The sequence below is a fragment of the Salvia hispanica genome, chromosome 2 (genome assembly GCF_023119035.1).
Source record: "Salvia hispanica cultivar TCC Black 2014 chromosome 2, UniMelb_Shisp_WGS_1.0, whole genome shotgun sequence".
In the NCBI taxonomy this organism is placed as follows: Eukaryota; Viridiplantae; Streptophyta; class Magnoliopsida; order Lamiales; family Lamiaceae; genus Salvia; species Salvia hispanica.
Window position 1 is genome coordinate 15,785,365 of NC_062966.1, and position 18,758 is coordinate 15,804,122.

Genomic DNA, 18,758 nt, shown 5'->3' on the forward strand with positions numbered 1-18,758 from the left:
ATTCTAATATTTGTAATCACACCATTCTCAATCGTGGTTTTAGCCAAGTTTGTTCACCTATTAATTATTATCACACATGCTCCATTTATTCCACTTTAGGAGTCTCATTTGAGTTCGGCACAAATTTTAAGATATATAAAAAAAAGTTGGTGAGAAAATAGTGAAATACGGGTCTACTTTTATGGAGTAATATTAGTTTTATAATAAAATGTGAATGAAAAAAAATTACTGCAAAAGGTTAGTGGAACATAAAGATTATTACTCCTTCCGTCCCACTTAAAATGCAACATTTGAGAATCGGCACGGGATTTTATGCAGTGTTATTTTGTGAGTTAATGAAGAGAGAGTAAAGTAGGAGAGATGAAAAAGTAGAGATAGAGTTGTTTACATTTAAGGAAACGTTTCATTTTTAATGGGACAACCAAAAAAGGAAAACGTTGCATTTTTAATGGGACAGAGGGAGTACTATTTATTGGATATTCCAATTAAAATTCCTAAAGTGAAGCACCAAAAAATGATAAACATGGGACAGAGGAAATATTAATTTTCTCTTAAAACTCGGAGATCTCAAAAAATATAAATGGAGGTACTATAGTTTGTAAGATCTTAAAATCCTAGTACTACTAGATTCGAATAAAATTATAGTAGTGCATATTTACAATTATTAAGCCTAATTTTCGTCGAATTTTTATTGTTATAAAATAGTGTTTCCATATATCAATATTTATAAGTTTAAATTTGCTGTTTCCAACTAGTAGTGATAGTCTCGATGTATGACATCGATGCTAGTATATCCGCACTGAACTACTATTATCCATTGGAATGCAGTGACAACGAGCTTGAAGTTGACTGCTCCATTTGCATTTATGTTAGCAGTAATTTATAATTAGCATCATTAACTTCTAATTATCATTTTTATTAATGTGAATTGAGTATCCCAGAAATCTCCAAAAACAAAAAACACGGCCATTTTATAACTGGAAGATCTAGATTCTAGGCGCTAAACATTCATCTCTGATTTCCTCTTTTGATTCTATGGAGAAGATGCGCCAATGGGGCAGCCAGTCCGGCGGTTCATCCCCGGCGCGTCCCCACCACTCTCGCTCCTCCTCCGCCAGCGGCATTTCCACCATCAAGCGCACTCAGAACTACGCCGCCAAAGCCGCCGCTCAGCGCCTGGCTCAGGTCATGGCCTCGCAGGCTGCCGACGATGACGACGACGCTGCCGTCGGGGACAATGATGCTGATTTCGGACTCCGATTCAATCCTCCTCTTCCGCTATCTCTCTCCAGGCCGCCTCTTAACACTAATGGAGCTACCAACGGCACTAAGATTATTAGATCTTCCTCCGATGCGGTAATTTTTTATCGTGTGCTTCTTCTAATTCCAAAATTACTTTATCACTTGCTTTTGTGCATTTTATCTGCATTTGAATTCTCGTGTTAGCAATGTTGAGATGCGGTTTAATAGTATAACTGCATTTTCTTCTGCTTTTTTAGCTGGATTCTTTGAGGAATCACCTGCTACTGGGGGATTGTTGTTTGGAAACATAAATGTGGAAAAATCGTCCCATAGCGAGATCTCTGAGATTTTATGCCTAGATTGTGCCAGAGAGGGGCATTTTGTTGCAGAGGAACCATAATTTGATGCTAATTTGAGGTTTTTTTTTCTTCCTGTGATTGTTTGGAATATTGTTTTGTTAGGTTACTCGCGACTTATTGGAAATTCAACCACCACGATCAACTTCAACAGGAAGGCCGTCAATGTCAACTAGAACAGTGCCGTCTGTACCTCCTAGTAGGCCTTCTGTGAAAACTCCTACACCTATTCCGGCAATTGATCCTCCTAGCAGCCGGCAGAGAGAAAAGAAGTACCCAGAATCCATCTTTTGATGCTTTGAGTCTTTGCTAGTTTCCGTATTTCAATTGGAAAATATTCTCCTTTAGAAAAGTTCTGGGATAACTAACTTCGTCCTTGCATGATCATTACATCATTCTACAGTTCCATTAGCTTCTTAAATCAGAATTTTAGTGCATCAACTATCTACTCATACAATATAGAATCTATTTGATATGAACTGATCACTGATGTGTACAGATATTAACTGCAGATTCTCACCAGATATAGGACAACAAAATCTGAGAGATGCTGGAGATGGGCGTGCTTCTTCTGCACTTCGTGATGAAGTATGTTTGGCACATCCACACTTTAGCTGTATAGATCTTAAAAAATCTGGGGTTTTTAGGTTGTATATTCTCAAACTAATATCTACTTCTTAACAGCTTGATATGCTGCAAGAAGAAAATGAAAATATTGTTGAGAAGGTCTGTCCGTCTTTTATAACCAGCATTGCTCTTATTCCCTAATGCAAGTCTAACAATGTTTATTTATTTGTCTGATTTGGATTTTACAGCTCAGACTTGCAGAGGAGAGTTGGGAAGCAGCTGAAGCAAGAGTCAAGGAGCTTGAGAAACAGGTGATGCATTCTCCATTCCATTTACTTTTATTGCAAGTAAATCTTCGCAAAATATTTAGTACTGTATGTGATTGTGTTGTTAAGTAAATTCGAATCTGATTAGGACTTGGGAGAAATGAAGAGGAATATGTAGCAACCTTGAAAGAGACCATATTTACCTTCATTAGCTCTTTGCACTCAAAATTGTGGGTGTTTGTTTACCTTTTGGAATTATCACTACCCAGATGATTTATTCGAATAACATAGGAAATGCATCAAGCAATCTGTCTCTAAGAATTATCCTGATAAGGTGGTTTCCTGATTGTGAGTTACTGTTGTAACTTTATGTCTTATATTAATAACTTTGAACCAGTAATAAACAATGATATTCAATCTGAAAGCAGGTTTACTTATTCTTTATTGTCAAGCTTGTTTGGCCTTATTCTTTCTATTCTAGATGTTGGTCTTTAGAAATTAGATGGAATGCTAACTTATCCAATTCGGCCATGTCTTGGGGGCAATCTAGAATGAAGAAATGGAGTCAATACTCCATAGTTTAATAGGACAGAGTTTACCAAGGGTCCAATTTTGGAAACTCTTGCATCCTGAAAGTTATGTATACTATCAGTTTTGGATCCTAAGAGTCTAAGACTCCTGCATTAACTTCTCCAGTGACCAGTCTGGGGCTATGGCTGCTCATTCATAATATGCCCTTAGTTTCAAATCGCTATTTTTTTTTCTAAATAAGATTGAAACCTACTGATCATACCTTTGTTTCATTCTGTATTTCAGACAACTTAAACTTAATTCTAGTTGTATTTTACTCCCTCTGTCCAAAAAAAAAATAGTCTCATTTGTGGATGGCACGGGTTTTAATGCGTAACTGGTAAAGTATGAGAGAAAGAGAAAAAATTGTGAGAAAGTTTCCATAAATAGAAACGAGACTAATTTTGGTGGACGAACCAAAATGGAAAAATTTGACTGTTTTTCGTGGATGGAGGTAGTAAATTTTTTACTTGTTGAGTACCTTGACATATCAAATGTACTCTTCAGGTAGCTGCTCTTGGAGAAGGAGTTTCTTTGGAAGCTAAACTTTTGAGCAGGTATATTATCTATTAACAACAAAAACCTCCATTATGCCACCTTTTTCTCCGTTCTCAATATGCTAATATTGCACATTGATAATGTACAGAAAGGAAGCAGCATTGCGTCAAAGAGAGGTGACTTTCTTTTATTATCTTCACTTCACTTTAGTCTTATTACATGGACTGTTTTGTCCCCTAAGACAAATTGATTTGAAATGGCTTTGTTTATACCTTTATGAATTTTGTTTGTTCTAAAATTGATCTAGGCTGCTCTTAAAGAGGCTAGGCGTGCAAAAGATGACGTGGAAGTGTCATCATTGCAATCTGATATTAAGGTGAGGAAGGTTAGCTTAGACTTGTTTAGAAATACTAGTGCAGCATACTGCTTTTACAAATGTTACCCCATTACTGATTCAGCTGGCAAAAAAAGAGTCTGCGGCTGTTGCTGAACAACTGCGTGGAACTGAGTCTGAAGTTAAAGCTCTTCGCTCAATGACACAAAGAATTGTTTTGACCCAACATGAAATGGTAGGTGGCTACTACTCTATGAAAAGTACAAACTACCTGCCAATCTTTTCTAAAATTTACATTTGCAGGAAGATGTTGTTCTTAAAAGGTGCTGGCTGGCTAGATATTGGGGCTTAGCTGCTAAACTTGGTAATCCAACATATTGAAATTTGAATATGTGTTCATATCTTTTGTATGGGAATTATTTTGCCTTATCTCTGAATGCATGATTAAAATTAGTGACCAAGCTTTTGAATATTAGTTGAGTTTTCTATATACTTCTTCAACTATGTCCTAAGGTTATGGCATATCATGACAAACGGCTAAGCTGAATTTGGAACCTAGACTGTTTGGACTTTATTAAGGGAAGCAAACCTTCAGAAAAGAGAGATGAAAAGTTTATTTACTGATAATCTAATATTCCTTTTCTTCCCTAAACATTTTTCTTCTTGTTTCTTTGGGTATGCTTACCTCATTGAAATGTTCTATTCCTGCACTTGCTAGAGTTTATTATAACCTTTCATGACCCCTCCCATCCACATTGTTTTTTGGTTATCCGGGGATACTGCGTCTTTTCGTTGATGTTAATAGTTCCATCCTTGGAGCACTTGGTTGGCTTATATAAATTCATAGCTAGCACTTTCTGGGTAAAAATATAAAGCAAACAATTACAGTTGATTGCTATTAATTGGTACCTTCTTATTCTTCCACCCAAACAGGCATATGTGCTGATATCGCTGCATCAAAGCATGAATACTGGTCGTCTTTGGCACCTCTTCCTTTGGAGATTGTCCTATCCGCTGGACAGAAGGCTAAGGAAGAACGTTGGGATAAAGGCTAGTTATCTCTTGCTGATTTTCTGCTTCTTACCTGTAAAAGCAATCCAAGCCAAGAGATTTTAGGTGTTCCCTTACACTTTGGAATTTATCAGCTTTGTTCTTGCCTGATGATATGCAGGTCATAACAACTCACAAAGAAGCAAACTTGTTGAAGATTTTGATCTTACTGGAGATGGAAACATTGAGAGCACCCTAGCAGTTGAAATGGGCTTAAGAGAACTTGCTTCTTTGAAGGTTTACTCTAAAAATGGCCAGAACTTGCATATTTATTTTTACTGGACTCTAGTTGCTTTCTTATGAATTTATTACTCAGTGGTTTGAGTTTACACTCCTTTATTTTAATATATGCTAAGAATATTTCAGAATAAGTTATTTCTGAAATATAAACTTTTATCCTAAGAGGACCTGATCTGAAGATGTCCTTTAGTGTTTAACATCTATCCACCTCTTGAGGACTATTTTTGAGAAAATGTTGCAAAAATGCATGTAAAGTTTTTTTTCTACTGTTTCATGGAAAATGTGAGTCATAATACTTGGGCAAAGGGATTATATTTTATCTAGTAAGGTTTCTGGAGCAATTTCCATTTCCTTCCAAATGTAAGTCTTGCTTAATTTTGGAATAAAGATCTTGCAGTTGCTTTATCTGGGTGTTTGGACAGGTGATTTGACCTTTTTATTTTTTTTTATAACAATTGTCATTTAGGTTGAAGAATCTGTTGTTCTTGCGTTTGCTCAACAAAGAAGACACAACTCCACTAAGACTTCAATTCCAGGTTTGTTCTTAGTATCTGTAATTTATGGATCTAATTGTTCTCCTTCTCAGACCAAAAACCTTTTTGTTCTCGCGTAACTTCTTCTTCAATTTTCAAATTGAAGATTTTCTTTCAAGCCTGTATTTTCTCTCCTAAAACTAGATTTGGTGCATAATCAAATCTGTCAGTCTTGCCTAGGAAAATTTCATTAGTACTGGAAATATTATCTTTGTTAAGCTAGCCATTTACTTGATCTATTTGTCATGGTTGTTTTCTGAAGCTCATAAAGTATGATAATTGTTAGTACTGGAAACGTTAAAGCTAGCATGAGCTTACATCTCACAATGAGTGCGTTAAAAAGATGTTTAGTTTTATTTTTACTCTCTCCATATTTTCTGAACTTTCTGATTCGGCAGATTTGAGGTCACCAATTGATCCGAAGTATACGGAAGCATTCGGTAAGCTCCTATGGTCCCTTACTGTGCAGTTCACTATTGGATCTCAGCCCTGACATACTTTTCTTGTTTCTACCGTGGGACCTCACTTCCACATATACCTTCATGAGTTATATCAAATTATAAATTTAGAGACAAATCTGGAAGAATATGAATATGGTGAAAAAAATGGAAATCCAAGTTTGCCTTTGTGGGATGAATTACCTTATATAGCTTGAACCTCTATTGTAGTGTTGAGAATCCAAGTTTTCTTTCATTAATTAGGAAGACGTCTTTAATTATGTCCGTAGTTACACTTTCTGAAAAATTATGTTATGTATATGCCAAACTTCTGATGGCAATTCTAATAAAATTTTGAAAGTGTGTTCTACCATTTTAATAAGAACTACATTCCATGTATCAATATTTATAGGATTGACTTCAACCATCTTCTGAAATGTTAGGGGAGGGTTTAAGTAAAGTCATGCAATATCTTGGTGATTTTAATGATATTGGACTACAAAGACCACTTGGGGTTATTTGGGACAGATACGGTGAATAGTTAAAAGGTGTTTAATCATAATGTGACCAGCCTCAGGGAGGGCTCATTATGATTTGGATAAACCTCAAGGGAAGTTTATGAAATTTTGGGGTGCAATCATGACGCAACCAGCCTCCCCTGAGACTCATTAGTCATTATATTTATGATTTAGATAAACCTCAAGAGATGTTTGGCTCATGGTGCAGTGCTCACAGATGTATCTAATAGTAATAGTAATCAAATTATTTTTTGTGTACCTTATCCATCAAATTTGATGACGATTGATGATTAATAATAAATATAAACTCTCCCATTTATTGCTTTTATCTTACAGAACTGAGCGCAGAGGAATCTGAGGATGTACTCTTCAAAGAGGTTTGTCCATCTCTGTATGCAGTTACTACTTGTTCTTTAAAGTTTTTAAATAAAAGGTCTCGACTTGGTGGGTGAGCAAGTCATTTTGAGAAGTTGCAGTATCCTGCATTGATTCCTCTGATGGTGCACTACAGGCATGGCTTACATACTTTTGGAGAAGAGCTAAAGCTTATGGTATAGAGGAAGAGAAAGCTAAGAAGAGACTCGAGTTCTGGATCAGCCGTAGTGGGAAAGCACCAACTTCGCACGATGCCTTTAACGGTGAGTTTTATCATCCTCTCACATGTTGTACAACTGGTTTTCTATAATCACATCATCTACTGAAGTACACACCCCATTTAAAACTTGCACTTGGAATGAGCCATGTGGTAACTATGAATGCAGTGGAGCAAGGTCTAATGGAGCTGCGGAAATTGGCAATCGAGCCGAGACTGTGGGAAGCATCGCGCAAGGAACTAGAGCAGGATGCCTCCCTTCTTAACTGACCAAAATCTCCTACTGCATAGCGTAAAAGCGCTAGATGGTGTAAATTGTACGAGTGAGATGCTTTTGGAGATGTAAATATGAGGCATTTTCTAGTCATATATGGATGTTATATTCTGTTTACCTGAAACTAGTTTGGATCTTTTTATTCGAATATATATCAATTTCATTCTCGGAAAAACACATTCTTCCTTTACTATAAAAATTTGTCTAGTAGATCCTCATATTATTTGTTTATTTCATTAAGTACTTATATTTGTTTCACATAACTAAAAAAAAGAATCTTTTAATATACCGTTAACAATTGAGGCTATAAAACCCAAGCTACTATTATAATTCACGAGGATTTACTGAAACAATAGGTCTGATTGACTGAAAATAATAGTCTGATTGATTGAACTATCGAAACGCCGGCGAATCGATTCCACCAATAATCCTTCAGTTATAATAGAGACTTCATTAGGATGGAAAAATTGTCATTTTAGATAGAGATCCACGATGGCTTTAGGCCAGCCACAGGCTAGCCACTCTCTCCATGTCACGTCATCAGCACTAAAAATCCACCTGCCACATCATTATTTTAATCAAATAGGCTAGCCGCAATAAAAATAATTCAAAAACAACTACATTTACGGAATTAAATTTACGATAAATTACTAAATTAAATTTATGAGACATATACGGGAAAATTCATTAATTTCATTTTTAAAAAACTACATTCGTTTTAGAAAAAAATTACATAATAAAGAAAAAAACTATCGTCGTACAGTCTTCCGTGCCACAACTCTTCAATTATATCCTTTTGGAGTTGAATATGAGCATCAACTTGGCGTATGTCTGCATGTGCCTGGAGACGGCCGGCTTCATCGTGAGGTACCCCCCTTCGTACGTTGAGGGTGGCCACGCCGTGGCTTGGACCGGCTGCATCGCATCGTCATTGGCCCAATTAGTCAGTTGTACGCCTTCGTCTTCGACGATCATGTTGTGCGTGATAATGCAAGCGTACATTATATCAGCAATGCATTTAACATCTCACAAACGCGTTGGACCCTTAATTGCCGCCCATCGAGACTGGAGCACACCAAATGCGCGCTCCACGTCCTTGCGCGCCGACTCCTGCTGTTCCGCAAAGTAGGCCTTCCTGTCATCATTTGCGTGCCTAATCGTCTTCACAAAGACAGGCCACTTCCCATCCGCCAAGTAGTAGCCCATATCATGCCGGTTGCCGTTGGCCACAAATGAGACGGTCGGACCGATGCCCTGGCACTTCTCGTTGAAGAGGGGCGACGAGTTGAGGACGTTGAGGTCGTTGTTCAACCCGGCTACCCCAAAATAAGCATGACAGATCCACAGTCGGTAATCAGCTACGGCCTCGAGGATCATCGTGGGATTCTTTCCCTTGTAGCCGGTCGTGTAGGCCCCCTTCCAGGCAGTTGGACAGTTCTTCCACTCCCAATGCATACAATCTATGCTGCCTAACATCCCGAGGAACCCATGCTGCTCCCCGTGCATCTGCATCGATTCTGACAATCTTGGGGGTAGGGCTTCGAAGGTACCGATCATGGAAATTTTAAATCACGCCTGACAGAAAAACTTCAGACATTCCAAAGCAGCCGTCTCACCGATGTGGAGGTACTCATCCCACATGTCTGCCGCGCCTCCGTAGGCCAATTGCCTGATTACCATCGTGCACTTTTGAATAGGGGTTTGGCCGGGTCTGCCAACCGCATCGTGCCTGAAGCGGAAATACAGATATCGACGCTCCAAAGCGTCAACAATACGCATAAACAACTCCCTGCGCTATCTAAAACACCGCCTGAACATGTTTGCGTTAAACCGCGGGTCCGGAGCGATGTAGTCGTCATATAGCCGTTGATGTGCAGCTACGTGATGCCGATCAATCACTGTTCGGCGGGTGGACAACGGATCGAGGGCGAGGTATCGCATGCTGTTCGACCCTTTGCATATACCGCTATATCTCGCGGTTCATGTAGGCCTCCATAGCCTTGTTCATCCTCCGTTCGTACTCCCCAGCATCCCCACCACTACCACCACTACTACCACCCGCGTTACTCATCGCTCGATGTTGCTCTTGTACAGAAATTTAGAGAGTGATAAAACTCGTTAAAACAAGTGGTGCAAATGAAAATGAAACTAAAATCGCGTATATATAGTGTTTCAAAAATTTTAAAAAAATAAAAATAAAAAATTGCGCTGGCCGATCACTCGTCGATCGACACGCCACAATGGCGGCCAGCGCCTGGAAATCGGCGTGCGCTCACCTGTTTTTTCGCTGAAATGTCGCTGGCCGGTTTCAATGATTCGGCTAGCTGGTGCGCTAGCCGCCATTGTGGATGCTCTTACAAGTGGAGGCTGTGCAACTGATATTTACTCTACTACTCCATATACAGGTACCACTCTTGAAGTTGTTGAAAATTTGCAGACAAACTATGACAAGAATAAATCTGATGAATTTCGAGCTGTTGTTTTATGTTGTGGGTCTAAACCCAAATCTTGTTTCACTATGGTAGCATTCAGTTGCCATGACTAAGTATCATGAGACTATCCATCTAGGATTAAGTTATGGGATTATTTTAGTTGTAGGGGGAGGCTATGACTAAATATTATGAAACTATCTATCTAGAATTAAGTTGTAGGGTTTAATCTTGTGAACCAAACATGATACATCTTTAATCATGAAATTTAATCTTGGCGACCGAACACCCCTCAGTAATATAATAATAGTATCAACACGCAAATATTTAGATCATCTTATCTCTAAATCTTATTCCCATTTTATTAAATGTTGCAATATAAGTATATGTGGATATGGCGTGGTAATATTAGTGTCTGGTACACTTATTACAATCAAGAAAAAGGAAATAAAGAAAGATCATATTCATAGCAAGACTATATGTAAATGATATACTCCCTCCGTCCCGCTTAAGATGACACGTTTTCCTTTCTAGTTTGTCCCAACTAAGATGACACATTTCCTTTTTTGGTAACTTTCTCTCTCCAATTAATACACTCAACCACTTTTTTCTCACCTCCTATTAAAATATCCATCTATCTTCATCTCTCTACTTTAATACCTACAATCACCTTCTCTCTCTCCAATTAAACACTTTAACCAATAACTTCTAAAATCCCGTGCCGGCTAAGCAATGTGTCATCTTAGCCGGGACGGAGGGAGTAGTAGTAAATGCACATGAATTGTGTAGACATGAAATCTAAGGCGTGAAATTAAAGATGGTGAAAAGCCCATCATTTCATTGTTGACACAATCATCTGCTGCTGCAACTGCTACTCTCCAATTTCCAATTTTTTTTTCTTTTACTTTTTCGACTGAATTGGAAGGTGTCTCAGGCGCATTATTTATATATAAAGAGTAGCATACTGTTTTTTTTGGTCGAATACCAAAAAAGATATGATTATCTCTTTCAAGATTATAATATATTTCTATAGCATTTAGACATGAAATTTCAATATTTTTATCTAGCAACAAATCTCTAATATTGGCAAGCACTGATGCTCGTTTAATTTTCCACTTTAAGCAACTATTTTTAGTTGGCAATGTTGCTGTTGGGTCTCCTTTTAACACATACATAGTTGCATTGTTGTCAAATTGATATTGTGGGGCTGTCTAATGCTTGTTGACCATTGATAAAAGAGTAATTTGCTGGTATATTCCTAAATTTTTCACTAGATTTGGTTTTGCATAACAGTTTTAAAATCTGTTTATAAATTATCAAGCTATGGATTTTTTTTTCCAATTAAACTATTGATTTTTTTCTAATTTTATATGCTATTGTGTTTGATTTACCCCAAATTATGGTTTTAGGATTCATAATTACGGTTTTTTAGTGAAGTATTGTGTTTTATTGGTGTGCATTTGCAGAAATACTAAGAATTTTAGAAATAAAGAATCTTGGAACTCAGTGTGGAAGGAGAAGCTTTCTAGTCTGCACACAATTGCAACTGATGCTGCAACAGTGTGAAAGAGTCTTGACCTTGAATCGAATAAATCCCACTTCAAAAAAGTGGATCTTTTTTAGATTTATTGTAAATGTATGTCCTAACTTTTTTCACAAGACAACAAGAGAACAAGCGAAGAGCGGGGACTACAACTACAATTGCAGTCTGCAAGAAATCAGACCCCAGTTTTTTCCATTCCCTTTTATCATATCCTTGTTCATTCATACAGCTCACGTTGTGAAACCAGTTTTATTCTTTCTTCATCTCACATCACATTCAAATAATCTCCAAAGCGACTAAAGCTAAATCAATCATGGCTTTGAATTTGGCCATGGCTGCCAATGTAAAGATCGTAGCTTTTTTCGCTTTATTGGCACATTCAGCTAAGTGTCATTCCTCATCTTCTTCTCTGTCAGCTGCTGACAGAATATCTGAGCTTCCTGGGCAGCCCCGGGTTAGCTTCCACCAATATTCTGGCTACGTATCTGTTGATCAAAATGAGGAGAGAGCTCTGTTTTACTATTTTGTTGAAGCTGAGATTGATCCTGCGTCGAAGCCTCTTGTTCTATGGTTGAATGGAGGTCACATTTCTCACTCTGTGTGTGTGTGTCTGTGTGTTTATGATAGTAGTTTGAATGGTGTGATTATTGACAGGTCCTGGTTGTTCATCTTTGGGAGTTGGGGCGTTTTCTGAAAATGGGCCTTTTAGGCCAAGTGGAAATGGACTGGTCAGGAATGAGCATAGCTGGAATAGAGGTTTCATTCAATCTTCAACATATCTTTGCTTCACTCATTTTGTGGCATTTGATTTGTGTGATGCTCTGCAGAAGCAAATGTCTTGTATTTGGAGTCACCCATTGGAGTAGGTTTTTCTTATGCTGCCAATTCATCTTCTTATGAAGGTGTAAATGACAAAATCACAGGCATGTCTCCATGCATGTATATTGTTGCTTTTATAATTTTTTGTTCCATTTTAGGAGATGGGAAGTATCTGTAATTAATATTCTAAAATCTAGCTCTGTGTTATAGCTCGTGACAACTTGGTATTTCTGCAAAACTGGTTCCTTAAATTCCCACAATACAAGGACAGAAGCTTGTATATCACAGGAGAGAGCTATGCTGGTAGTACCCTCCAAAAAGAATATATTTTTTTCAATAGAATAAAATTGTGAGGTGGAATGATTCCTAACAAGTTTTAGTTACTCTTAGGCCACTATATTCCCCAGCTAGCAGAGCTGATGCTCCAATTCAACAAAAAGAGAAAAGAATTCAATCTCAAAGGAATTGCAGTGAGTTTTGCTCAAACAGAATTCCCATCTTGTTTCAAGATCAATAATTTGTAATGTACTTATAATCTATAATGTAGCTAGGGAATCCAGTACTAGAATATGGAACAGACTTCAACTCAAGGGCTGAATTCTTCTGGTCTCATGGCCTAATATCCGATACAACGTACAGAATGTTCACTTCTGCCTGCAATTATTCGCGATATGTGAGCGAATACTACAGAGGCTCTCTCTCCCCGATCTGCACCAAGGTGATGAGCCTTGTCACAACTGAAACCAGCAAATTTGTTGACAAATACGATGTCACTCTCGATGTCTGCATCCCATCCGTGCTCGCTCAGTCCAAAGCCCTTGCTCCTCAGGTTAGAGTCCCAGTTTTTTAGGGCCTCTAACTGTCTTACTGCATTTGCAAGTCTGAATTGCGCGTTTCTTCTGTGCAGCAAGTCACTGAGAGCATAGATGTGTGTGTGGAGGACGAGACTCTGAATTACTTGAACAGGAAAGATGTTCAGAAGGCCCTTCATGCGCGCCTCGTTGGACTCAACCGGTGGCTCGTCTGCAGCAAGTAATAATCCTTGTTGTTCATAAACGTACCTCCCACATGCACACACGATGCAGAACAGGATTCTGAACTTTTTGTGACAACCTTGTTTCAGTATTTTGGATTATGAACCACTTGATCTCGAGATACCTACAATCAACGTTGTGGGGAGAATAATTCAGGCTGGAATCCCTATTTTGGTGTACAGTGGAGATCAAGATTCAGTCATACCTTTAACTGGAAGTCGAAGGCTCGTTCACAGACTGGCACGGCTGTTGAAGCTGCGTTCAACTACGCCTTACAGGGTGTGGTTTGCTGGGATGCAGGTGAAATTCTCTCTTGAGTGAATCAATCAATATAGTGTGTTCCTGGTTAACATGTCTGAGTGATGATGCTCATCTCAGGTTGGAGGGTGGACTCAGGTCTACGACAACAACCTCTCGTTTGCAACAATCCGAGGGGCGTCTCATGAAGCTCCATTTTCTCAGCCGAAGAGATCCCTTGTGCTGTTCAAAGCGTTTCTGGAAGGCAGGCCTCTACCTCAAGAATTTTAGAGAACATCTCAGATTCAAATTGTAAGTAGTTAAACTGTTGAGTGATGATGTTAAAGAATTTACATTTGTTAATTTGTTTGGTTTCTGGAAATCAAGATTTGTAAGAATGAAGAAATGGTGTGTGCCAATTGGTGGCAGTTTTTGTCAGAAGATGGAAGTGTATTTTTAGTGCTGATGAAATTGCAAATTCAAACAAAATAATCAACTTTCTGAAACTAGATATTTAATTGAAAAGAAGGCCAGCAATAGTAACAACCATTATAAGATTAAGAGACATTTATTTCCCAACGATATTTAGACAGAACAAATCATCTTGCAAATCAAAGAATGAACATGTGGAAACTACGGAAGCAAGTTATAAAGTAACAACAACGACACGGGTCACTTTTTCATCCGTGCTTCTCCTGTGGAATGATTGTTGGAACTTCCACCTTCATTTGCAGACAGTTGAACTCCAAGGCTAGAATAGGCTTTGATAGCATCACGGAGATGCTGAGGTCTCTCTTCTCATTTCCAGAATACCCGTCCGTACTCTCACCATCCATATTTGATGCAAATGGACCACACACTTTAGCTGGTGACACTGCTCTCACCCTCAATAAAGTTGAATAAATAAGCAAATTGTGTACTGTTGAAACAAAACATTTAGATGAAAATATAGCTGAAAATGGTGTAAAATAATTACTAGGAAGAAACCTGCATCCAATATGGCAAGAATACTTAAGGAGGTGAGGAATGTGCTCTGTGCGGCCGCTGCATTTTGTGAAAAACCAAAAACAGTTTCATTTACTGCGATCTCCAAAGGATGGAACTTCGAAAAAAAGTAAAGTGAATACCTGAAGCTTGGGAGTGACATCTTGATTTCTGGGCCCATCCATCTTCCAGTGTCTTTTTGAGATGCTGCCAAGAAAAAATGAGTCACTTATAGCACGATATCAAATTGACAAGAGAAGGCAGCATACTGACCAGCAGCAGTGAGTTTGATACTGCACAAGTCCATGGCTGTGTGATTGTTCATCTCTTCTACTTTTATATCCAAACATTTCTCCATGCTATCACTGATGCCAATCTTGTTCATAAAGCCACCAAATCGACTCCTTTTTGACACGGGAAGTGCTCTCACGCTCTAGTTAATACAAACCTAGAAATGTTAGATGGAAATACATCACAGTTTGTGATTCCTGAGTGTGAATACTTAACAAAACTACAGCTTCACAGTCTAGATGATAGAGGACTAATACTGAAAAATGGTGAGTTTATTAGTAAATTGCCTGAACATCTATGCAAGCACATCATATGTAGAAACAAAATCTTGTGTGTATGTGTCAGATGATAGTATAATAATATGCTTGGAACAAATTTATCAGCTGCAACATAAATTTATATATAACAGCATTTTCAAAGTGGTGCAACTAAGGTCATCGTCTTCCAGTAGTAAAATGTAGGAAAACAGAAAATGATGTATAGTAGTATCTGAAACACTAGCGTGACCTAATATCCATACGCCCGGAGCACAAGATAAATATGGACTTAGATCATCCACGTCCAAACTGCAGGATTACTCAGTAGGGAACCAGTCATACAAGGAATATGAGGTATGAAATCTCATTCAAAAATCATATAAGCATGTGAAAAATAGTAGCTACATATATAAAGAAAATAGTCAGACAAAGTAGTTTTGACATTATATACAAAATCCCCAACTTGTTCACAGAATACTTACGCACAAGAAGTAGGAGGGTTCCAAACAATTCCTGCTATTACCACAAGCTGAAAAAATAAGGCCAAAAGAAAAAGTAGATTAAATGCAAGTTGACATTAATTTAAGCTTAACAGACAGATCCTTTTTTCATGTTCCTAAATAGAAATGAATGTCCCCATAAACTGCATTTTAATATTCAATCAAGTTGTATTATTGTTTTCAATTATCTCAGGAATCATGGTAGCTCACATGGGCTTATCAGGAATAAATAATAGAAATAGGCAATATAAACAATGAAAAACCTCATCAAATATCCCAGCAGGACTCTCCTCATAATTAGCAAGAAAGAATCCTCCAAGAGTATACCTGCAGAGTACATAGATAGTACCAACTAGTAGTATTAAAAAAAGATTCTGACTTTACGTGCATCTGAAGAAACAAGCTGTTTACGCCACTGGTTTACCCGAACGCCTCTACTAATCTGAGTTCTTTGGGAATGAATGCTCGAGCTGTCTCTGCCTTCACAAGATGGAGCTGGTACAAGGCACTGAAATGTCAAGACTGAGCACTTTATGTACATTTCGATATTTTTTTTCCATCAAGAACTTGATACAGAATATTAGTCAGCGAAACTTCATTTGAAATGGGATAAAAAAACTTGCCTTCCCTTGAAAATCCACGGTGGTTTACCATATCCTCGAGAAGAATTAATTTCTGAAGTGTCCATTGTTTCGAGCAGCAAGAAAACTTGTAGTTACTGCCATAGAGAGTTCCAACATCAGATAAGAAACAAAGGAACACTAGAATCAAACAACACCAGCTTCATCTTCAGACAGACCTAATCATAAACAAAACGAAAAAGGCATGCAATATCGTGTAATATTTTCATCAGAAATATAATGATTTAGCAATAGAAGCATACTTCTAAGCTACATGCAGACACCATGCACATTCAGCAAGTTGGGATTTTAAAACATTTTCAATTAAAATAAACATTTTCAGCTCACAACATAGAACACAGCTCACTGTTTATCATCATACATAGTATTGTGAGGGCCATGCAAGTTGCACAAGTTGATATAATATACTAATATATAATCAAATAATACTATATTGCCTGAGTTTTTGTGCAGATGCTCCTACACGCTAATTAATGGCATCATCAGTTCCAAATATAGAATATCATTGAGGTTACCATAAATACCAATCATCAGAATACATGTTCATTGATTTCTTGCATATTAAAATTACATTAGCATTAAAATTAAATAAAAAAGTTGCACTTTATCTAGAAACACAAGCATTACTGATCACACGGTTTATTCTCCAGATACATCAGAAAGACTGAGAAACACACAACCATGTTGCCCTATCACTTTCCCAAATCCAGCAACAACCCAAGGGAAATTCTGTTGTGTCAAACGAAATGCCAAAGCTTACTGATAATCTGATATAGAGCAATACCTTTCTCATCAAACGAAGTATTTAGATGAAGAGCCACATAAATTATGGCTATAGTTAGCCCCAAATCCTTGAGGTTGTGAATATATCTACATAACTTAAAACAGCTAAATCTTGCCATTCTAACCTCAAAAACAATGAAAACAGTCCTTGAAAGCAACTAATCAGAAAGAATGAACTGAAAAATAAGACCTCGAGCTGCAATCCCTAGTTCTATAATTTGATTAATGGCAATGCCAAACTAGGGCAGCAACTGTGTGTTCATTTCCTACTATACTAGAAAGAAAGTAAGCTCACTTCACTATATCTAATTTTGTGCACTTCTTCCCTAACAGTCCAAATCTAATAAAACACTTCCATTTAATGTTTCCAACAAGACCCTCATTTAATGTTCAGCAAGAAAAAATTTCCATTTGAATCTAGGGGACCAGCATTTGTGCATAATGAGCAGACATGTAATAAAACTTCATGGCATACAAAACAATATTCAGAAAGCTTGTGTGAGAGAGAGAGGGGCAATCCACACAATACTTGATAGCAAATGGCAAAGAAGAGGGGAAAAGGATAAACATCATATTCAAGAAAAGCAAGCAAAAGAAGTCGGCGAGGGCAAAGGGGGGTCATACATACGAAAAACAAACTAAAAATCAAACCTTTATCTTTTTGTTTCTGTTGGGTAATTAATCCCAGAAAGAAATATTCCCAACTTTGGAGATTTGTTTTGAATTTATACTATGAAACATAAAATCGTGAGGGGGTGGAGTTTTGATAGGAAGGGATGAGGTTATGGGTGGCGAAGGGGGTGACATCATTACACAATAATAAGATTAGATAATGTATAGTTTAGAGTTTAGAGTTGTTAGAAACGAGGACATTCGAAAGTACTGTGCTTTATTTTTTTGTCGCCACTCCCCCACACGACCTCTCATTTGGCGGCAGCTTTTTATTACACTAAACAGTCCCCTGTTTTTCAAGATTACTTACTCATTACTTTTATTTAATTTAAAATCATTATTAAGCACACGTTTGAAGGGTAGGTTTCATGAATCTGATGCTACTCTCCTTGGACATGTATGCCTCTTCGGTTACTATGATTAGCTATTGCGTCTTTTATAAGTAGCCTACTTAATTTTCGCTTCAAGTTTTTTCACAATTTTTTCTTGATTTTAAAACTGCTTATAAATATCATACAAATTCAAATATGTTTTTCTAATATCTATAGATTTGAACAAGTGCAATTGTGCAATTTTATATTTCAAGAAAGGATAATGATTATATACATAATCTATAGTTCAATGCATGTGACCGAACACCGCTATATCAATTCAATTGCGTTTTCCAATATCTATAGATTTGGATGAGTACAAGTGTTTAACTTTATATTTTAAGAGAGATAATAGAATATGTAACTAATATAGTTCAATGCATGTGACCGACACTGCTATATTAATTCAATTATGTTTTTCTAATATCTATAGATTTGGATGAGTGCAAGTATGCAAGCCTATATTTCTCAAGAGAAAATAATGAATATATACCTAATATAGTTAAAAGCATGTGACCGAACACTAATATACTAAGGACTCGTTTGATATAAAAGATGGGATATGAGTAGATATATAAAACATGATGAGAAATACGGGTTTTATGTCAAGATATGCAAAGATATGATTTTTTTTCGTTGTTATTTGATTGAAAAGAAATTATCTAAATTTATATAGTGCCATATTATATAACATGGCTTAACTTGATAAATTGATGGGTT

The 18,758-nt window shown here is 37.3% G+C and overlaps 3 protein-coding genes across 3 annotated transcripts; 2 read left to right on the top strand and 1 right to left on the bottom strand.

Annotated features, from left to right (window-relative positions):
* Positions 1-889: 889 nt before the first annotated feature.
* Positions 890-7,652, top strand: LOC125207848 (coiled-coil domain-containing protein SCD2-like). The gene is made up of 17 exons (XM_048107349.1): positions 890-1,356; positions 1,704-1,870; positions 2,111-2,186; positions 2,283-2,324; positions 2,414-2,476; positions 3,509-3,558; positions 3,648-3,675; positions 3,807-3,875; positions 3,958-4,068; positions 4,137-4,197; positions 4,767-4,883; positions 5,005-5,120; positions 5,590-5,659; positions 6,055-6,096; positions 6,948-6,988; positions 7,123-7,249; positions 7,373-7,652. Exons 1-17 carry the CDS (start codon positions 1,036-1,038, stop codon positions 7,471-7,473), a joined length of 1,602 nt encoding a protein of 533 aa, XP_047963306.1. The 5' UTR covers positions 890-1,035; the 3' UTR covers positions 7,474-7,652.
* Positions 7,653-11,615: 3,963 nt separating this feature from the next.
* LOC125207849 (serine carboxypeptidase-like 45) lies at positions 11,616-14,003 on the top strand. Its single transcript, XM_048107350.1, has 9 exons — positions 11,616-12,030; positions 12,104-12,205; positions 12,277-12,372; positions 12,479-12,571; positions 12,659-12,738; positions 12,816-13,097; positions 13,176-13,300; positions 13,392-13,602; positions 13,681-14,003. Exons 1-9 carry the CDS (start codon positions 11,763-11,765, stop codon positions 13,828-13,830), a joined length of 1,407 nt encoding a protein of 468 aa, XP_047963307.1. The 5' UTR covers positions 11,616-11,762; the 3' UTR covers positions 13,831-14,003.
* Positions 14,004-14,076: 73 nt separating this feature from the next.
* LOC125206359 (protein NEOXANTHIN-DEFICIENT 1) lies at positions 14,077-16,867 on the bottom strand. The gene is made up of 10 exons (XM_048105625.1): positions 16,195-16,867; positions 15,996-16,079; positions 15,835-15,898; positions 15,554-15,600; positions 15,205-15,380; positions 15,102-15,109; positions 14,797-14,956; positions 14,667-14,730; positions 14,527-14,583; positions 14,077-14,424 (listed from the first exon to the last, which is right to left on the bottom strand). Exons 1-10 carry the CDS (start codon positions 16,257-16,259, stop codon positions 14,220-14,222), a joined length of 930 nt encoding a protein of 309 aa, XP_047961582.1. The 5' UTR covers positions 16,260-16,867; the 3' UTR covers positions 14,077-14,219.
* Positions 16,868-18,758: the final 1,891 nt, after the last annotated feature.